The sequence below is a fragment of the Anopheles coustani genome, chromosome 3 (genome assembly GCF_943734705.1).
Source record: "Anopheles coustani chromosome 3, idAnoCousDA_361_x.2, whole genome shotgun sequence".
NCBI classification, from domain to species: Eukaryota; Metazoa; Arthropoda; class Insecta; order Diptera; family Culicidae; genus Anopheles; species Anopheles coustani.
The window spans coordinates 54,453,948-54,476,656 of NC_071288.1; the positions used below are offsets into that span (position 1 = coordinate 54,453,948).

At 43.7% G+C, this 22,709-nt stretch overlaps 2 protein-coding genes across 2 annotated transcripts in view; one reads left to right on the forward strand and one right to left on the reverse strand.

Moving 5' to 3' along the window:
* LOC131261501 (cadherin-89D-like) overlaps nucleotides 1-19,405 on the reverse strand; it is a 38,320-nt gene extending 18,915 nt beyond the window's left edge. Inside the window, exon 1 of the mRNA XM_058263556.1 lies at nucleotides 19,336-19,405. Coding sequence (XP_058119539.1) covers nucleotides 19,336-19,405 — 70 coding nt within the window. The remainder of the gene's footprint in view (nucleotides 1-19,335) is intronic.
* LOC131261502 (uncharacterized) lies at nucleotides 7,670-8,909 on the forward strand. Its single transcript, XM_058263557.1, has 2 exons — nucleotides 7,670-7,711; nucleotides 7,806-8,909. The coding sequence occupies exons 1-2, from the start codon at nucleotides 7,670-7,672 to the stop codon at nucleotides 8,907-8,909; spliced, it is 1,146 nt and encodes a 381-aa protein (XP_058119540.1).
* Nucleotides 19,406-22,709: the final 3,304 nt, after the last annotated feature.

Genomic DNA, 22,709 nt, shown 5'->3' on the forward strand with positions numbered 1-22,709 from the left:
GTAATGTATGGAAATTTAGGCGAGCTCCTGGGAAACCTAGACACTTAGTATGTCCAAATGGTGAAATTATGCGGCGACAGGAATTCGGTGGGTGTATTGACACTTTCTCAAAGAACAGTGTAGATCCAGGAGAGGTAATGAATAATTGAATTGAAGGCTGGTGTTGAACAGAATAATTTAAATACCCCATTCTTGAACGTGTAGAAACTAGATGTATTCGAGCGGATATTCACTTGCAAGCATATAATGCAACTACTTTCGTTCTTATGAATATACAGGCAATGTGGTGATTACATTAAATAAAACATTGAAATGTTATTGAGAATAAAACCATATTTTACCTGAATGCAAAGAACTAAATTGGTTTGAAGATAAAAATCATTGTTTCTCGATTAAACTAAGAAACTTAGAAAGAAAGGCAAAACCTTTGCTGAAAAGATACGTTATTAAAGGAATTCTAGTTTATTTTTCTCTATTTTTTATCTCAAGAAAGCATATACAGTTATTTCCATCTTAATCTCCAATGTTGAACTGTGGTTGAACATGTTGGATTCTTATCGATGTTGTGAAACAACTGTAACCATGCTTCATGAAACCACTCAGTGCTTTCCGAATTATCAAAGAATAGCAAAGCCTTTGTTGCAAGATCTAGAAGCTTTATACTACACTTAACTTAAAAAATTCGTTACATTAATAAACAGCTTCTACATCCAAACATTAATTAAAAGATAAACATGTTGTCCTTTGTATAATATAGCTGAAGAGTGCATACAGTACATTCCAATCCTTAAACGTGCAAAGCAACAAATTTTTTGCTATATTAAACAAAATTTCACTATAAAAAAAGATAATTAGAAAAACTTTTTGTAATCTTAGCTCTAGTTTGAAAAATATAAAATGTAAACTGTCAATGGAATATAATGGTCCTATTGTCCCGGTAAACTCAATTTAGTCAGTAATTAACTTACAACAAAACATGAAAAATTTATATTCCCTCTGAAAGCATTCATTAAACATATAAAGAAAATAGTGAACATAGAAACTAATTAAACATCACTCTTCAAAACACCTTCAGCAAACTTAAAATCTACTTCATGCTTTGTCTCGTCCGATTGATTTATCCTTCGATTAAAACGTTTGTTTTCCCGTCATCGGTTCCATTTAACGTGCACCATTATTCAATTCAACTTGTTGAGCAGTTTTTAATTCAATGATCTAACGAGAGCAAGAAAAAACACTCTTCAAAGAGGAATGACAGCACACTCGGCTTCGAAAACTGTCCATCCAAGTATTGGATTGTCATAAAGCGCCCGGGGGCATGTTCAATTAAAGGACACCCCCGCCAGCCCTGGGGAGAGGTTATCCAACTTGGTGGTGGTAGGGTGGAAGGTTGTTAAAACATTTAACGAACCTTTCGTGTAGCCTCCCACACCTCCCCCGCAAGTGGAAGTATTTTTTATATGTTTGTGTTTCCCCGAAGTCCGGACATGATTTACGGCACGAATCCGACCGGCAAGTGGGCGAGGGGACATCATGAATTAAAGGTAGTCCAGTTTTTGTTGTGATGGGCAAACATTAGAGCTTAAGTGCCCCAGGTTTTGGATGGCCGTGCCTGGGATGCTGCTGTTTGGTCCAATTTTTATTACGTTTTGCTCCACGTCCCTCCGTCCAGCGCTCGCCGCTTTGTTCAGCAAATATGGTGGAATAAATCCACCCGGCGATGAGGCGAAGGCAAAAGATGACGAACCTTCGTTCGTTGGCCATCCGCAGCATCAACAAATTAGTGACCCGACCATGGTGGTGTATTAAAATGCAAACAGTAGGCACTCGCAACGACACCCGGGGGGAATCACAAACAGCAATTGAGTTTTTTTGAATCCCCCTTCTCCGTCACCGCATCTTCCCATACAGTTCGAGAAAAAATTAGGGTAAGTGGGGACGAAGCTGGAGGATCTTAGGCGCTGGTTGAAAATTGTCAAGTGTTCGCCAACCGGGTCGGACCAAGGTTGACATAGCCCCGACTCGGTTAATGGAAAGAGGTTTTTAAATGGAATGAGAAACGAAGGGAAAACAAGACCCAGATATGTTAACAAACGTACCGACAGTCCAGACAGAGTGTTGAAGTGGTTCGCGACGGAAAATTTGCCATGCCACGATGACAAGCGTACATTAATCGACCGATTAAACAGTTAACCCCAAGCATGCGTGGGTTGTGTTAATGGACGATGGAGATATGTTTTTTTTATCGTTCAGGTTCAAATCACTCACGTTAATCCTTGAAAACAAGATGAAACGATTGACCTTGCTCGGAGTGGGGCACCTGTTGGGCTTTAATTTTCCCAAAGTAAAGGATTACGGCTTAATGTTAAGAGAATACTAAAGGCGATGGATATAAATCCCGTTTCGTCGTAACACCGACGATGATAAAGTACAATCTGTTCCGGTTTCGATACGCGGACAGTGAAATCAAATGTCATGGCGAAAATACAAACTGTTGGTCGATTAAAACGGCGATCAAGAATTTGTGGATTGATGCCGTGCTCGGAAAATCCGCTCAGTTGTAATCGATTGCGGTGCGTACCCATGCTCTGTATGTATCCATTTTTTTTATCGATTACGAGCAGAAGCTGGAAAGCGCCCTAAAAACTGCTTGGATTCTTCCAGTACGCCCTCCAATCGGTCGATTGCCGCTGGAAACGGTATTCCGGTGCGAGCGTTGATCGAAACCATCTTCGCCCATTTTCCCAGTTTCCCATTTTTCCCATTATATTTGCCCCAGACCGATCGACCGATTGGGGTTCTTTTACGGGTGCGGTTGGGGTTTTCGATGGATGCTGGCGTCGCACAGGATCGCACACACGCACACAATCGCGTACTCTTGTTTTTGTTTTTGATTGACTTGAAGCCCCTCTTTCATCCATAAAGCTGATTAGCTTGCCCAAATGGCTGTTGGTTTGAAGGCTTTTTTTTGTTGAAAACAACCCCTTTTGGGATTATTTCAATAATCTCCCTGACTAACCTTCAAAATTGATTGTTTTAAACGTTCGACGAAATTAGGAGCATCTAGCTAAGAGGACTTTAATTTACAGAGAACTCCTGCACTAAGCTCGTTAATTTAACGTAGATCAAACAATTCAAAACGGTTGATCCATGTTTGAAGCACATCATGCATTGAAACTAGATGTGAGTGTCATAAACTTCGTTGAAACTATTGATCAAAATCTGTTAGGTAGTGTGTGGTATTTTATAGTAATGGATTCGTTGGAAATTGAAACTTTATGATGCAGGTGCCTTATTTTCATATGGGTGTAGTATGTGGATGTCATTGATTATGATTGATTGATCCTATCTATCCCATTGTATTGTTGACAATACTTTCTAGGGCTGGCAAATTAAACTAATTAAAAATTCTTTATACCTTTTCCTTAGATGAGTGTATCGAAAACTCTTTCATACACATTTTCTAACTGAAGCCAAGAAGAAGAAAAAGAAGAAGATGTGGTGTCTTTCATTCAGATACAAATTCATTATTTTCATCATTGCTTCTTACACGTTTATAATAATAGCAGCCCTTTTTAATTAATTTAGAACATCAAATAATTTTTTCGACAACATCCGTATCTAGCGAAACCAATTTAAAGCGTATTCTTTCTCCTCCTGCCGTCGCTGTCATGCCTATTTTCTGGTTTTAATTTTCAATAATTTGTTATAATTCTATTTGAACTCAAAAGTGTTATTTGAAAATGTGCAAATTGGCACATATTACCTTGCTTAAGAATATTTTCGTTAGACTTGTTTTCATGTATAAATAACAAATAGTTTTAAACATATTTCTTAGTTGTAATTGTTCTTTTTATCTAATGGCGAAACAGAAATGAGCCGAGATGAAAATTTGATACGAATGTTCTCAGCCTACGTTTGAATGAAACGACAGATTTAAAGCGATAGAAGTGCAATGAACACAAGAAACTTTAAAAATAAGGTTAAGCGAAACATCACATAGTTCCGTAATGCAATAGCAAAGTGTGTAGCAAACTTTGGACAATAGATTGTTTATTGTATTTTTGGCAGAAGCCAATACGTGTGGTGTAGAAACTAACTACAGCGGGAAAACTCTTACACATCACATGTGACTTTTGATGTCTCCAATCTAAAAGGGTAAACAAGTTAGACTGCCAGTAAATTCATTCGGTGAAAGACTAAGTGTCTAAAATGTCGAAAAACTATATAAAAGAGAACGAAAAAAGGCTTTGCTTCGGATTTTCGTCAATAAAGATTTCAATTCCCGGCCTTGAACCGGTTTGTAGCTAGATTGGGGTTTCCTTATCGTTGATTTGACAAAACCAAACGAGCCCAGTACTAAGGAAGAAATATGCCGGAACCCGGTGAAGTTAGTTAGTTTTCATCCAAGCATAGCTCTCGTCACGTAATACACACGCACACACAGCCAAACGGCACAATGCCGCGAAGGGAAGGAATCATTACTTAATTTTCCCCACATGACGCTGTGCCGTATGATGTAAACGGATCGATCGATAGCGATTCAGTCCAATCGTCACGTGCATCTTAAAACTCACGTTAAACAATAATTTCCTCCGGCCGACCCCCCGGCTGCGCTGCCGGTTCCGAACGGGTTTCCTTCCCATACGCGATCAAGCGCGATCGTACCGAGCGATTGCGATGGCATAACAATAACATCGGGAAAATGAGGGGATGATGAAGAAAATAAAATCAATCGAAGGACGAAAGGAGAAAGGTGGCGAGTAGGGTGCATTTTACTGTTGTGTGCCAGCCTGCCACGGGAGGGGAGGGGAAAAACAAACTCGAAAATCAGCTCGCACGTAGCCGGTCAAGTGTGAAATCATAATTTTTTGTTTGTTTGTTTTTCCCCAACCCCGCCGCCCATCCCAGGTGGAAAACCCTCCCATTTTCCGATGGGCGGCACCGTAAGCTGCGGCTTTCCGTGTGACGTGATGGGCTTTGGCTCGGATTCGATTTGTTTCGCTTTGTTTTCAGCATTCGCTTGGCATTTCGCTGTCGCGTACAAGATCGGGTGGTATTTGGCATTTTCGGTTCGCTACCACGTTGTCTTTTCTCTCTTCCTTTCCCTACATGTGCTGTTTGTTTTGCGGCATTATGTCTGCTGTTAGATCCTCTGAAAATCGCGTTAAAATACGACAGGCCGATTTCCTTTCACCCATTCCAGTCCGTCCTCACTTTCACCGTTGCACCGTCGCACCCGCGTCTTGGTTGTGGTTCAATATTTCGCGACTATCCATTTAATGCGTATCGCATCTTGAAAAACCCTACCAGTAGGTTAAATCAACAGGCCGGCAGCGTATTGCACAATTATTTAAACAACACCTCGCACCCAGGATGAAACTGCGGTGTGCGATCATCGTGGATCCAATGGAGCATATTTGGAATCGATTACCGGATCTATGAACGGGGAAAGAGGCATAAACGTCGATAATGTGTGACCGAGAAGGAAAAGGTACGCGTACGAGAGAAAAAAGCATACACCTCGACACTGCCGCATCCAATACGGATTGCATCAGACCAACGATAGTCGATAATCGTTGAGTTTCGATCGATCACATAAGTGATTAGTTAGAGGATGCAAAAATGCGTGCCGAATAGTTGGGTATCGCTTTTTTTCGGGATGGATTAGCGAACTGATGGAGCAATTTGGAAGCGAACCGGAAGCGTGGTCATGATAAAGTCAGACCGTTTTGTTTGAAATGTATATTTAATAATCTTCGAAGCGGTGACTGAGCATCACATAACATGAAAACAGAAATGTGATGCCGTTCGAAATAGCAGCGGAAATGTTAAATTTGCAGTTGAATGAATAACAGCTTCATTTGGATTCGAAATCGTTTTTTCTCGCTTAACCAAATGTTAAACATACGCTGCCATAACACACTTACACTTGGTTTTTGCAGGACTATTTAAAATAAAGATAAAATATGCCTTCCCCCATTGCCTCGGAAGAACTCGAATATGGTTAAACAAGTCCTTGTGAGCTACAATTTTTCCTGAGTATCTAACCATCCGTTTGATAAAACAAGTTGTATTAAACAAGATACGACAATGAAAAGGAAAATGGTCATCATTTGGAATAATGCTAGAGCTTAAAATGCTACATGATAGGATACTTCGCAAATCGGCGTACATCACGCCAGCCGTCACGGAACAATGAACATGATTGCTCCGGTGAATTGACAAAGATTGTCCTTCCAATCCGACAAAGCGTGTCCCCCGTGCGCTACCAGCAAGGAGCTGGGAAATGAACCGGAAAACCCAAATCCCACCATCCCCCGGAAAAGTACCGGTCCCATTTGTCTGCGGAAGAATTGTCGGAGGAAATCAATGTAAATCGTTCCCCGCACTCTATACCACTGGCGACCGTCGTTGGCGTGCTTCGCTTTCATCAGGATTCATGGGCACAAGTTTTTCGTAAGTGTTTTTTCCTGCGGTCCATTTTTATGTTCAGCTTGGCATCTGTTTTCGGTGTCCAGTCTAGGAGCGCACGGTGCAGGAGAAGCTGTCTTGGGGAAACAGTCCCTTCCGATAGAGGATGAATTTATATGATGTAAAATGAACTTTTGTGTTTTAAAGTGGCGCATAAATTTTATAATCCAGAACAATTAGACGTTACATATATGCGAGATTTTCTACTAAGCTAGACCGCAATACACATGTTCGCACCCAGTAAATCGCTGTGAATTTTAGGGCAATAATATGTTGTTAAAGGACTAATCAACTTACATTTTCTGAGATATTTTCTATTCTCGTATTATAACTTTTCAACATGTGTTTAATGGTGTTTAATTTCACCTGTGCATTTTCTCAAATTATTTCATTTCAACAAAGCATAACTTTAGTTTAGATTTTCAATATTGTGATCCACCTAGGAGATAGATCTTCATTCTACATGAAGAACATATTCAAATTTGTAGCTCCTTTAAAATAATGAAATCGAAGTTTTAGTCTCTCATATGAGTACCAAATAGATTGTGTGATGAATACTAAGTTGGAAATGTTTACTAAGAAGGAACTGTTGGCATTGGTAATTACTGTACGGTTATGTACGCGATTCATTAGGACTTCACCTGCGTAATAAAAATCAGTTTGAACCGGATTGATAGAAAGTTTTTCTATGTGATTCCAACATGTATTCCACGTCCATTTCCTACGTATCTTCGAGTATGTGTGTCATCTCGCTTTTGTTGATCACGTTCATCTGTTTACAAACCAAGAACGGTAGCCATGGTTGCAAGTATTGTGCCATGCGGTAGGGAAATAAAAATAACCCTGACAGACCGACCGTGCCCCCCCTGTCCCCATGGTGCTTTTCCCCAGCAAATCCTCGAACATCGTTGGCACAGAGGCCTTTATTTGCAAACATAAGATGCACCGTGGCGGTAGGCATGCGCTTTAGATAGCAATCAGTGTATTGCGGTTACGTGAGTTCTCAGCTGGTGTCAAGTGAACTTGACATTGACGCACTTATTGTTGGACCGACGCGATGTGGTAGTTTCTCGGAGTTTTCTTAGCTTAAGATCGTATGGCAAAGGCGATTGTGTGACGTGATATTTTGATCCAGACATCCGGAATGTTTCACACGATGAGTAGAAACAGTGTTCAAAACCTCTGCATAACCAAAATGTGCGAAAGTGATCTTCATTTCGATGATCTTCCGTTCGAAGTAAGTCACCGACATCAGATGACGTCTCGTTTGCGTCTTGCGATCACTGACAGCCGTGATTGTTTGTTTGTTTGTTTTTCACACTCCTCCGCAGCTGATGTGCGAAATTTTCGACTACCTTCCACTGCGGGACGTCAAGAATGCGGCCACCGTCTGTCGGCGCTGGAATGCCATCATCTTCTCCGAGGTGTACATCCATCGCTTCCGGCTGCTGCTGAACCTCGACCAGTCGCTACCGAAGCTGAAACAGATGGTTCAGCTGTTGGAGTCGAGCGAGCGCGAGTACTACAGCGTGGTGCTGCGGGCCAACCTTGGCAGTCCGCTAACGGACGCCCGGTTGCGCGTCGTCAAGCTGATGATACGGCTGCTGGCGCACTGCGCCGAGTCGCTGTACTTCAACATGGCCGACTTTCGGATCGAGTCGTGCGTGTCCGAGCGGTTGCTCCGGGGCCGCAAGCTACAGATCATCGACACGCGCGCCAAATACATCCCGCTCGGGATGGGCCTGAAGGAGTCGATGCTGGGAGCGATCTGCGAGTACGCCATCGAGCTGGTCGACCTGGTCATCGCCGAGATGAACATCGTCAACCCGCGGGCTCTCGAGCCGTTGTCTTCGTTGCGGTGCCTCAAACTTCTACTGATCAGCGACTACTACCCGTACGTCAAACCGCCCGCTCCACCGATCGATCTGCCCAACCTCGAGAACCTCTCACTGATCAAGGTGACGGACGAATCGTGCCATTACTTTCGCGTGAACAATCTGAAGCGGTTCTTCATCCACTCGACCGGCACGGACGCACCGCGCACCATGGACTTTATCACGCAAAACATCACTAGTGTCACTCGGCTCTGCCTACACTTCACGGCACGCTCCATCCAAGCGGAGGTTATCTTCGGTTGGCTCGATCGTTTCCCACACCTACTTGCCCTAGAGCTGGCCGGCGTTGCCCTACCAGTGGACGTCCTAAGGCTACTCAGCCCCACCAATCGCATCCAGAAGTTAATATTCGTCTCGTGCAACCTAGAGACGATTCTAATGGACGAACTCCCGGCCAAACTAAGCCGGCTGCGGATGCTCTGCTTCGACGGGTGCTCCCTGTTCCACAAACAGTCCGGTTTCCACCCGATCCACTACGACGACATCGAGCAGCTGCGGCAGGCACTCCCACGGTGTCAGATCATGCTGGACTACGAATGACATCGCAAGGCGCTCCGATATCTTCTTTCTTCCGGACCGCACAAGCACAATTGGCCATCGTCCCTAAAGCGTGACATAACCGGATTTATTTCTCAACGAGAAAGGCGGTAATCTTTCGACACAAAGGTTTTCTTTGTAGCACACTCCGTGCGGTACATTTAACCCACAAGCATGTTTCGACATTCGAAATGCAAAAGCTTCCGCACACCGCCCTCACGGAAGAACACTTCAACCGAATCGCATCTCTGGCTTCGAGCTGCTGACATTTCTCGTGTGTCCCATTTGTCCCAGTACGTTCTGTTCGGTTGCAAGTCTCGCGTTCCACAACAGAGACTAAAGTCGGGCACAGGAGCAAAGCGGAAAGAAAACCCCATCAAGTGGCCGGACCGGATCGGAGACAAATCCTCCCATTTTTGTCGCACTTGACGGTTCTGGTGTTATCTGCTGTTGGAGTAAAGGCGAGGCCAGAATAAGGCAGAAGACCAAATCTTGAATATACATACAGTCGGTTGACGGCGCTTTTATGGATCCACTCTGTGTTGTGTGTTTCCAGTTCGTCTCTTTGAAAAGGATATCGTTTTTTCAACGGGATTTTCGGAATGTACTTCTGCGTAGTCCTGTTTCGTCACTTTGTTCGTTTCGTTTGCATACGCCTTCATCATCAAGCTGGATGCATTTTCAAACATCATTAACCGAAAGCGAGTACGCTTCTATATAAGTGCAATTCGCGCCAACAGCATATGCCTTCCGACGGCTGATGCGGTGTCTAGTATCGTTCAAAATCCTTCTTCCACTGTGTTTTGTGTGTTCCCACATGTTCCTTTTCATTTTGTCGTGCAATTTGCCACTTTTTCGTCCGAAAAATCCCCGCAATAAGTGTAGATGGGTGGTGTCAGCTTTCGGAATTGTCTTCTATGCGCACCGTGTGGTGGAACTATTTTTTCCTTTTTTTTACCCATATGCCTTTGACTGATGACAAGAAAATTCGACAAAAGAACTCAACTGCAACAATCGATTCCTTCTTTGCACAAGTGGAAAGCATAAATTGCTATCGATATTCGTTTGTATGAGCATCTATGATGTCCTTTCATGGCGTGGTTCAGTTGGAAGCGAGTATTATTACTTTGTTGCTCCAGCACGGTTTTGAGATGTTCAACCAATTGCTAAGACGATTGTGTTTTGCATTCATCTGTTAAAGAAAATGTAACCAATACTTGTCTTGTATTTTGTATACTCAAAACACATGTTTTGGAAATCAGAAAAAAGGAATAAAGTTTTCGTTTGAAGTAAATACTACTTAATAAATTTTCGAATCTAGTAAGTACAAATCCGAATTAGTTCACCATTTTGATAACATGCAGTTTTAAAATAGCAAAGGTACTAAAACTATTCATAGTTTGAGGGAAAATCAAACAAAGAAATTCTTTTTACCTTGTTAATTTATGTTTAAAAATGTATCATGTATTATATAGTTACTTATTGTTTATACAGCTGTATGTTTGTCTTTCATTAAATAGCTCAATAAAAAGGAAGCTCTATCAAATAAAGTTCTCTTGTTTCTTCCTCTATCTTGTCCATATTAGTGAATTTGAGTGAACATCAAACTGAAGCGAAATTGTGCTCGCCTCGTTATTGTGAATCCATTAAGCATAGGGAAAAGGCAGATGGAAATGCTGGCCGACCAGCAGCATTTACGCCATCATTCCGAAGATAACCTTGCCTTAAATACAGTGACTCGAAAGTTTGTTGCTTCACGTACCTGTTTTTTGCATCCTTTCAACTGTTTCCGTGCTTTAATTACAATGTCTTTCCGGTACACCAACGCGGTAGAGCAAAACAAAAAAATAGAAAAAGAACTGAAAAAACTCTTGCGAAAAGTAAATGAGCGCAACTTTGCATCCTTAGCAGCAGCAAACGTTCTTGGCACACTCGTGTGGAAAACTGCCTCGAGGGATGATGAATTTCCCCCCAAAAGAGGATGAGAAGATGTGAAATAAATGAGCGAATGTGCTTACATTCCGAGCTATCGTTTTTTTTCTTTGCTATTCGCTTGACTCATCGAAGGGCTCGAAGACATCCGAAGGGCCTGACGATAACTGAGCAGTGGATTTTCTTTTTCCACTTCTTTTCATTCATTCGATGTAGGTCACGGGGGAATGATGCTGGATTGCTGCATGCGCACGGGATGGCGAGCGAAAGAAAAATCAGTACGAACATTACGAATCATCACACTAACGGTCCCACCCGTGAGGTGTGGCACTGGCATCTCCCTTCGGCCTAAACGCTTGAACTGCGGAAAAGCCGGTCAGCGAGGTCGCTTCTTGGAGGGAGAAGGAAAGCTCGAGAAAAACGAACCCATTGGCAGCCGGATCTGTTGGGCCTGTTGATTCAACTAGCACGAGAATGCTCGGAAACCTCTGTCCCAGCCTCTGCAGTCTTTCCCCGCATGCCATCGGTCATCGTAATAGAAACAAATACAAAAAAGCATAACAGACTCATCTCACTAATTCGTTCCGATGATGGAAGGAAATCGTTACCGAAACGTAACGTGCATATTTTGTGTGTTTTTCTCCTTCTCAGCCTCTTTGCCGCGGAGAGCTGCCTAATCGGGAGTGGAATGAAATATCGTCCGGTCTTCCGGTAGAACGAAGAACGGAGGAACGGCGGGAAAATCCGTTCCATTCATCGCCACCGTATATCATCGGCTAATCGTGGTAATGATGGCGAATGCACTCGAACGAATGGCGTTACCCTTCGTTCTGAAGAGCAGATTCCCCTTGTTGCTCGGGCGCGATTAAAGAGGTGGGAATGAAAAATATTGACGAATCGGAAGTGAAGAAAAAAGTGATGCCACCATCAAGGCCCTTCTGGCAAATAGCGATCATCGTTCACACCGGCAACAACGGTCGGTGTTAATGTAGTGGAATATTTCACCGGCACTTTTGCGAGGTGCTACAAACCACTTATTTTTTCTTCTCACAAGCTCAGCTTCAAACGGCTGGCGGTCCGGTCGGAACACCTCGATTACATTGGTCGTTGGTTGGATGTTTTTATTATAACTCTTTCTTTCTCATTTCAAACGGGCTTGAGCTAACCCCCTTACTCGCGTTACCATCAATCGCGCCTTTTTATGATCTATACCCGCCAGTCTCTTAACGGGCGCGGGTTCGTTAGAGGATTTGAATCCCCGGTTTTCGGAATGGCAGACGGTAGAAAGCCAAAAACACATAATCCACGCACCGAGGTCGGAGGTTTATTACAAATTTCGTTATGTACATAAATTTAACCCAGTTCTCAGGTGTGGAAGGCGCTGGGCGAAGCGTAGCAGAAGGCCTTGCTCGGCACGCTGAGAGTCGCGCAGACACCCGGCAATGTTCAGAATGAGGAAGTGGGTTTTAATTTTGCGCCTTTCCCACCGGGAGTTTCGCCACCGGCCAACAGGGTTTGCAGTGGTCATAACGAATATCTCGCGATGGCGAGAGTGCGTCGCGTGTGTTTAGAGCCACTTTTCCTTTCGCTTGGCCCAACAACAACAACAAAGACAACCCCGACGAAGAGGATGACGACGATGTGTGTCCATTTGTCACCAGAAGTGGTCGCGCGTAGTTTGGTATCGGGTTCACTGGGGTTTCTGTACCGTTCTGTATGTTTCAGCCACCCGACAGTCCAATGGGCTAGGTTGAAGGACGAGACTGAAGCGAGAGCGTTAGTGCAGGACGTCTGTGGAATGTTGTTCGAGGAGACTGAGAGTCGTAAATTGCTTACACGTGGGAAGACACGCGGGAGCTCGGAGTCGAACGTTTGACGGTGCGGTCAAAGAAACACACTGGACGGTTGTCGTTTGGGACTGGGGATTTTCGAAAGCGTCCAGAGAAGCAAGTCGAGGTGGACGCTGCTGACGATTTGGCGTCATTACTGAGTACCAGTGTCTCCACCGAGTGAACCGACCGCATGGAACCTCTTAACCGGGAAGAAAAGTATAATGAGCCGCGGTTCGCAGGAAAGTGCGACTTTTCGCCATGAACTAATCCATTAAAGCATGTTTTCTCTCTGCATATTGCAGAAACCGTGCGAGAAACAGAATTATACGTTTGAACTTTTTTTTACAACACTTATGAGTAATAATTCCTAACGCGTGAAACTTTCGGTTCAGTCATACATGTACTGAAGTATAAAAAAAAACACTATGTTTGGTGGTCATCTCATTAAGTGTGCAAATTATCTTATATGATGTGTATTAATTCAATTATTTGAGAAAGCCTACATTTTAATAGATGAATTTTATTGGCTTGAATTGATATCGTGTTTTTGTGACGTCAGTTTTTCTAAAAGTATTTACAAGCTTTCGCAAAGAACAAGATGTTTTATTAAACTTAAAACTAGTAACATGCAATACGTTTATATTTATACAAATTAGCTTGGATACATAATAAATAACATTTTCACCTCTTTACCACTTGAACTTTTTTTTTGCCACTAAAAAATTTTATTGTTGAATACATAAAAATTAACATTCCATTGGATGTGTGAAAGTTATGCATTCACATTTGGTAGAGTTTTTCAGCCTTAAGAAATAAATGTGATTGAAAAAGTACCTTACCAGTCAAAATGTCCAGTAGTTCTAGTGTTAATATTTTGTTTTGGCATTCAATCTGAGTCTTTTAATAAAAAAATACGGATATCATAAAAATGACTTTCAATTCACATATTGAGTCTTTTCGTCTTGATATTTGTTCGTCTTGAAGTGTAACGCATGCCCAAAAATGTGGGACAAGAGCCTAATTTAATGAAAATTGATGTTGCGTAAAAATTGACCAGCGCTCCGAAAGAATATCTTTTGAAGACTCTGACATAAAACTTCCTAACACTCTTATAACGAAAGTCAAAACAAACTTCCTCTCAAACATGAAATAAATAGCACAAGAATAAATTTTGGATTTTGGCGAAACAAATATTACATTACAATGTGATATTGAATCTACTATCGTGTGCAAGTTTCCAAATATCAAGCAAAGCCATGATTTTAAGTACACCAGTTTAATAAGATGGTGTATTGAAACGGAAAAATAAAATGATGCTTGGATTAGGATTCTTTTGAAACAACATAAATTATTCTGCAAAAAAAAAAAATAATTCACATCGACATCTCGAATCGACAAAAAGCCGTTTAGTTTCGCTTCTCCCATTATCCAATAACTTTCATCAATTTATAAATCAATTATGAAAATGGTACCATCATCGGATCGGAGATGTGAAAATTGGAGACATTATTAGAACTTTTTTTCACTACCATTCATTCACATTTTCCTTCATCTCACTTCGTCAGCGTTAAAATATTTCGCTTCACGTTGGCACCGAAATTTTCCTCAAAAGTTTCCCACTGTACTTATCATCCAGTTTTCCACCCAGTTCCACCGACAGCTCCGAGGGTGGGGAGGCGGGAAGTTTACTTTCATCCGTTAATTAGCAGTAACTTCGTTTCGGGAGGCACTCAGCGTTCACTTCTTCACTGTCGGTGAAAATAAAACAAAGCGGTGGTACAAGTAACACAAAAGGCACGCTTGAAACAAAAATACGAAAACATGAAACCATCGCGGCCTCGCCAAGACACATTAGAAGCGCGACCGTTTGTGCCGGTGCGGCTTGCGTGAGAGGTAATTTGACAATGAAAATGAAGGAACAAGGTAGGGTACGGAGAGCACTGCAAGGGACGTGGGCTGGCAAGGGAAAATGCTGTAAAATGGGAAGTATTAAAATTTGGAATCGCGCGTCCGCGAAGTTGGCAAGTATGGTCGAGCGAAACTATCGCTATCGCCACTATCTGCACCTCGTTAGTGACAATTTTTGGGGCGCATAAGACGCTCGCAAAAACCGCTTCGCGAAGCGAAAACGGAGCTAATAATGGGCCAAATTATAGCTTTCCTCGTTGGGCCCGGGCTCGGCCGGTGAAGACGATGAGGAATTTCATTAACCCAGACTTCGGGGGGACGCACGGGTTGTGACAAATTTGCCTTTTTGCAGGGCGCTCGCTTTGCGTTTTCCCGGTGAAACAGTTTGCATGTATGACTCGGTGGCGTATGTGACCCACCATTGAAGCGCCTGTGTTTGAGAAAGATGAAGCGAGAGAAATCTTTTAGCCGGCTTTTCCACGCTTCCCCAACCAAACCCACCGAGGGTCGTCGCGAAGGCACCTTTCGACCGGTTCAGATTTCTCGAATTCACAATGGCATCAGTACATAAACACATGTGTGCGCGCCAGGAGAAGAATTCGCAATCGGTAAAACAAAAGGACCATATCGGGCGACGGATGGGAATGGAAAGCTCGAAGAAGCCACGGAGCATAATGGGTGGGTGGAGAAAGACAATACGGCATATCTGTAATTATGAACACCTGTCTACCCCGCCCGGGACCGTTCATTCTTTTTCCTTTCGCACGTTTTGCCCCGTTCATCCTCTCTTTCCCGCTATCGTGCTTGGAAATTCTCGCGCGCCTTCGCGAGTTGCGAATCAATCATCGCAATCTTAACTTTCTCCCGGGTGGTGGGTGGGTTTTGGGCAGACCCGGCAGGCAGTCCGGCAGTACTTATGGTACTTTATTTTTAACCATTATTTATCGCAGCAGCTGTGCAGGCGCTAAAAACAGTACGTAAACTTACTTGCACGCCATTCCCGTTCGCCGTTTTTGTTTCCTTTTCTGCGCAAAGGAACTCCCACACCAAAGGATAGGCCGTTTTAAGCAACTCCACATACGGCCGATTGTACTCAACGCCTTGCCCGCGGTATGCATTATAAAAGGCACAGTAGCAGCATCTTCGGCAATCGTAATAGCATAGCACCGTTCTAGGCGGTGTATGTGTTGATTGTTTTATCATCGGCATAAGAACGGGGAGTACTTTTCGATAGGATGAAGAGGGAAAATTGACGATGTGCGAAATTTTCATAGCAGAACTTTCAAGCTGAGTGGAAGTGGTGAAGTCGAGAGCGAAACCAAAACGAATTAGTTACTTTACGGTAGCTTTAGTTTTGTTATCAACTAAGTGGAGGAACTAATAAGGCTTCCTGGATATGCATTTTTTGCTTGCTATGATTAAAAGACATAAATAGAGCTTATTACAGTCATATTTTACGCTATAAAATAGTGTCAAAATAGTCATATTTTTAGCTTATCGTTTATCATACATGTTTGTTTAGTCAACACAAAAGAGGATTATTTAATACTTCTTCTTCTTCTTCTTGGCGTAACGACCTCTTGGTCATGCCTGCCCGTTAAGGGCTTACGAGACTTGTTTCCCTGTTGTACGTGGATAGTCATTCCTCTCGTGCAGGGGAGGGTCCGGTCTCGGTTGGGATTCGAACCCACGTCGTCGAGGTGGTGAGCCCCGGCGCTTATGGGCCGATTTTCCAACCGGCGCTACCGCTCGGCTGTCGCGGATTTAATACTTAAGACCCTTATAGACTAGTGTCGTGCTTAATGAATCTTTTGGCGAGATTCATTCATATGAATCTTTCACCTCAGATCAGACGGATTCATGAATCTTCAAACCTTATCTGTCACGAATCTCCAGGATTCTTTCATTGTCGTGGATTATGCGACCAAATAAAAAAGAGCAGATCCCCCTACCCATTCTTAGCTCATCACTTTCCAGCCTTTGGGATTCATGAAGCTCTCATCAAAAGATTCATGACTCCCTAAAAAGTGAAGAATTATTCAGATTCAGGAATCTCAATCGGAATTACACAACTCTATCATAGACCCAATACGTGTTAAAGAAAACATAGATGTAAATCTTAAAGTTACTACACTAGTAACTGTTTTTTTCTGCAATGTTCATTTTATCTAGAGTAAACTTTTCTTCATAAATTCAATAGAAAAGAATAGAATTTAATACATTATATGATTACATGCAAATAATAATCAGTTTTTGTGTAGAAATATTTGAAAAGATATATCGAATTTTAAAATCGACTTATTAAATATACTGAAAGACCAAAACTGAAGGGAAAAAGATTAATAAAATTTCATGCTATATACTTAAAATGATCTCCCGAAAATAATCTATATTCATTAATCTTCATCAAACAATCTCGTTAAAAGGTAAAGGCCCATGTGATGCGTTTCAGTTGAAGATCAGAACAAGCCCAGTGGCACGTTCGTTTCCTTCCAGCATGGGTCCAATTTCGATGGAATAAAGCGCCTCAGCACGTAAATACACTGAATTAAACCGTACTATTTATCACGTCTCACAGCTCCACTCGGCCGGGCAAGCATAGTCCCATGCTAGTCCTTACTTAACTGAATGCGGGAAAACTCAGAACACTCGAAAGAACCCGTAATTTCGATTCTTCCCAACCGTTTCGTCCGCACGGCAACTCCGGCCAAAAGCCAATACCGAGCCGATCGAAAGTAAACTTCATGATTAGAGGTAATTGAATTCGAAGGTGTGTATTTTAATTCACTTCGCATCCATCCGGACCGCTTTTTACGCCTCCTTCTCGCTCTTCCCGAGTGTTTTTCCTGCGCCGGTGGTCTTGACGAGGAATCAAACGTAAGAACGTCAGTCCAGCAACGAGATCCGATGGCTGGAGAGAAGCCAGGCCCTGCCAAGCTTACGAACGGTTCCGTTACGAGCCGGAAGGTGGCAGATGGAACGTGTGAGCTTTAGCGGGACCGTTGCCACTCGGGAGAAAGTAATTAGTTTTCCAGTGGATAGTGCCTGCCCGTGGTTGCCAGCGCCCGGTCGGCTTCACCTTCGAATGCCAAGAGTGGTTTCCCAAACTTCCCGTAGCATGGGCCTTTAATGTAGCCTCTGGATCGCGCGATCGATCTATCGATCGATCGATCGCCCGGAACGTGCGGCAACGAGGAAGAACTAAGCGTACAAATATGGCGCAACCCTCGTGCCAGAAAACAACTCGTCCATTTTTCGATGATTGGGCGCGAAAGATAAGACCCGCGCAAACGAACAGAGTAATATGATTGCGATTGAATTGTGCAAAGTTTAAATAATGATGATGATGATGGTGTTGATGATTCGGCTCGGGGAGGCTGGAATGTTCTCCTCTCGGTCCCCGGAGCCAGAAGGTGAAAGAAAACGGTTTGCGAGGATGTTTTTCTTCGGTTCATTGAACTTATCCATCAGGCAAAGCTGCACCATTTCTCGCTCGATGATAATAGTTATTGTTCTTTCAAACACCGAAAGAGGCAAGAGATTCTCCTTGGTGGCGAACTAATCCGAGCGCGGCATTATTTTACCCCGTGAAGGAAAACGCCACCCTCGCACGGGAGAGGTTGACAATAAAAACGCGGGCGGAAGCGACAACACGTTCTGCATTTTATTTTGATTACAATTCGTGTCGGAGTGTCGTCCACATTACTGCCATCGTTTGTTTCGAGCATTTTCGTCTTCCTTTTTTCCGTAGGTGAAAAACCGACCCCTGAATGGCTTCATCGTCCTTGCAGCCCGCGGTGTTGGGGAAATGTGTTTGGGATTTTTATTTTCACATTTGACTTCCTCCCTTCCCGGTCCTTTTTCATGCTGCCAGTGTGGGAAGGCAAGCGTTTTCCGTGCAACGAGAAAAAGGTGGAGCTTCCGAAAAACGAAATTAGGAATCTACGTCGCCGGAAAACATCACGAAAGGGAGAGCGGTGGAAATGGCGTCGGGAAGCGAGGGCCGTCAGCCAGTAAAAATTCCAAGGACGAAAACGGAAAAGAAAAACAACCATGGTAGCAATCCATTTCCATTTACACCCTCCCACCTAGGGAGGGCACGTGTGCAAGGGTCGCAATGTAGAATCGGGACACGGAAACACGTGGAAAATGATTGTCGGCAACCCTCGGGCACTCGCGTACAGTATGCAATTAATTACGCACAATTTATTGCGTCTTCAGCAGAACGAACAACGCACGACGGAAAACGATGTTATTTTGTAGCGCAATTCCGAACGGTGCCGGGACGGAACCAGGAGCAACCTCGGCCCACCTCATTAGGGCTAGAGAGATCGCACCCGAAATGGGTCGCCCGGGAAGTCGTCCAGCATCCCCCCATCCGGAAAGGAAAACGAAAGATAAAAACGATCCAAGAGAAAACATAACAGTACTCCTCGGCCACCTCGGGGAATCTCGCCCGGCCCGGTCAGGGTTTTGCGATTCCGGTCCGGGATTTTCAGGAAACGCACACGCCGACTGTTGCCCTGGACTTTTCCTCTGCGCACCGAGCTCCAGCTCTAGAGTCTAGTCGGCGCTTTCCTGAGCCCGCACGGATGAAAGGAAAACGGGTGACACACTTACAACTGCCAACCGGACTGGACCGAACCGGGATGGCTTGGCGTCCCGAAGGGAACCAAGAACTGGTTTAGCGCGGTTTCGCGCGCAAACATCCACGCACGCTGGCCCCAATTCCGACGGGAATGCCGAGCGATACTAACCTTGATTCGGTTTGGTTACGCCTGCCAGCAGCAGCAGCAGAAATACCGTGATCCTGTTGACGAACTTCATTTTTGACACACAAACACAACCGCTTTGCTTACACGACGGATTTGCTTTCGTTCACCTTCCCTTTTCTTGGCTTATTTATAATCTTATTTTTACAATATTTTTTTTGGTATCGAGTCGTTTGGCGGAAGTAAACCCGAACGCCTGAGTAAAACACTAGGCTCATTCACGCTTCAGCCGATATTGCACTTGCACTGCCGCTGCGGTTAATCACCGTCGATCACCACGAGCCAGTTTCACCATTTCACTGCAGCACTTCCCGATTCGAGCGTCGGTTGCGCCATCGAAAGGGCCATATTTTTGCACAAACCCCAAATTTTCTCCCCAACTCTCATCGTGACGCCATCGTAAGGCTTCGAGGGGCTCAGAGATGCTCGATCATCGTGGACGCTTCCTTCGAATATCTTTTGGAACACCGACACCACTCGATTTTCCACCAACCAGCTTATTTTTCTTCGCCTCACACGTACGCACTTCTGCTGAGTAAACACCCCGGTGCGACACTTTGCTTCGGAACGATCGCGTAACTGCCTAACTCCTACCTTTCGATCGATTGCCCAATCAACAGGATAGTTTGCCCGACCGGCGTCGTTTGAAACAAAACGCACACTCGGGCGCCAAATATGGAGGTCTCTGGGGGGAAACACGACCCAGCACACGCCAGCCCGACAACGTTCCGCAAGCCAACTAGCAAGCCGGGAAATACCGGTGTGTCCGATCGGAACGAACGTTTCTACGCGAATGCTGCGGAAAGTGCCCAACAAAACCGGGCGAGCCACCCGGGCCCGCGGGATGCCGGGGAAACAACACCTCCGAGCCCACGAGAGTCGCGAGCGAAAAGCCTTACGCGCAGATAGTTATCGAGAGAAAGCGGTGGCGCATCCAACATCTCGCGAAGAAATGGCCACACAGGTAGGAGAGCTTGCTTTTCGGCTGAAGAGACACGCGAAGAAAACCGCGAACAGGTTTCTCATTCCGTTGGCGAAGCAGTTACGATCGGGGAGCTTAGTGGCTGCCGGTGGCCAGCGGAAACTCGCTTTTCCGACTTTGGAGAGTTTTGTGGAGGGTTTCTGTTTTCTTCAGTCAAGCTTTGCTGGTAGGTCCAACGCAGCTTTCGAGCTTTGGAAAACAGTTTTCCACCATTTCCAGCTAACGTTTTATCTGCTTTTGTCATACTTTACAGTAAACATAAAGCAAAAGTAAACATAAAGCATCAAATTATACCACCAGATAAATAAAATAAATAAGCCATCAGACTGTTACATGATAACAAAATGAGATAATAACTTAACGAGACGAACGCGTGGTTTTCCTAAGAAATGTAACGCTCATAAAGTTTGAAACAATTTAAATTTTATTTCATTTTCATGGAACCTTTTCATATCAAACACGAAAACGACAAGATACGGCATGTTTAAAAGTAAAATTTTATTAATGAAAATAATTTTGTACGTACAACTGTAAATTGATTAGTTCAGCTATATGCATCAAAATACTTGAAGGTATTGCAGAATGTTGTTAAAACTTGTCCCAAAAGTTCGGATCATCAGCAATTCTTCCGAAATAGTTCAAATTGCGAAAAAGCTATCTTAAATGGTATTTTATAGCTGAAAATAGCTTTGTCAGGCAAATTAAATGCAGGCGGGGAGTTGTAAGAGGGCGTTCGACAAATTAAACTTCAACTTAGATCTAATTGTATTTATTTGAAGCTGGGCTACATTTATCTTGCACTCGATTCGCTCTACAAATGACAATGAATGATTTCGCTAAATAACACTACACTTGTCAGCGTGCCTCTGCTTCCCATCCGAGTCGCTCCTACTTCTTCGGTACAAATTGCTCCGAGGGTACAATAACTATAATTACTTTCCATTTCCATTACCACCTTGCGGAACGCCATTTCGGACCCGATGCGTTTGCCCGATCTACATCCCAAGAAATGGCGGAAATAAATCGACAGTTTGCGCGCAACCTTGTGCCGGGTTTTTCCCGAGAAGGAAGCAAAGGAGCTCTTGGTGGTATTAAAAACCACGCTCCAGAGATCGAGATCTCGGCAGGAGCTCGCACTTTTGCTGCAGTCTGCTGGCGAGTGGAATACTTCCACACCGACCGAAGGATGCCATTTTAATGGACTTCTTGCCCACTGTTCCCGGCGATTTTCCCGCTTCCCGGCGGCGGAGACGAATTAATTGCATTGTCGTCTGAATGCAAATGAGGTTGATCTAAGTTGTTCCCGCTTCCTGACTGTATCCTTTATAGCCGGTTTGGGTAACGGTGGCTGGAAGAGTTAGTTCAAAAGAAAATAGACCAGCGAGGAGTAGGAAAACAAACCACACTCCATTCGAGCGTTTTGTGGACGAGAAATTCCTCCTCCCATGACATCGCGCGTAAGAAGAAAGCCTTCCAAAATGGGTGGTTTAGTGTCGGGATGGCGTACAAAGAAGCCAAACTTGATAAAGCAAGCAGAAAGGTAACGGGGTGGGACACTGGTGGAAAATATTTTCCCATCCACTCTGCTGCTGCTGCTGCCGCCGATAAGAAAGTATTTAAGAAAGTTTAAAATTTAATTAGCATACATGTGCTCTATCTTCCCGCCTGGTACCACGACGTTGAGGCGAATGGAAGCATTTCTCTCGGTTTGCCGGAAACGCACCTTTTGTACGAAATAAAAATTATCGCGACCTTTACCTTGCGAAGACGGCTGGGTGCGTCACGCGGCGTTGCCCGTCGCTGCCTCCCGGGAGAGTAGTACGTCACCTTTTGCTGCGCCAAGACGAACGCAATTACTGGCTTACCGGTAACGAAGAGTTATGGTACAACTGTTTCGGATTATAAGGGTGTCGCTCAGCTGCCGTCGCTGGCGAATTTGGTTCCGGTTAGATCCCCATTTGTCGGACGCATTATGGTTTCGCCGAACAGTGAGAGAAGTTTTGTGCACAGTTTTCTAGTGAAATTAAGCAACAGTAAAACCTGCAATATTTTCTCTAATCATTATCATTCTTCATTCAAAATGAAGTCTAGCTTTGTTTATTAGTAGTTTTTACCAGAACCAGTAATCGGACCTAGCTTAAGATTATCCAAAATATTTTCTTAGCTAAATTTATTCCACGAAAACGTATTAAACATATGTTTTTTTTATCGCGCGCAATGTTTATAACATGAACATAGTTTTTTGTACAGCTTGTTAGAGTCGATAACATATTTTACAAATCATGTTTTGTTTTGAAACCATTTCCCAATAGTGATTAAAATTAATAACTTGTTACATTTTCGATACCGGCATGAAGGCCAGATGGTACAAATTGGC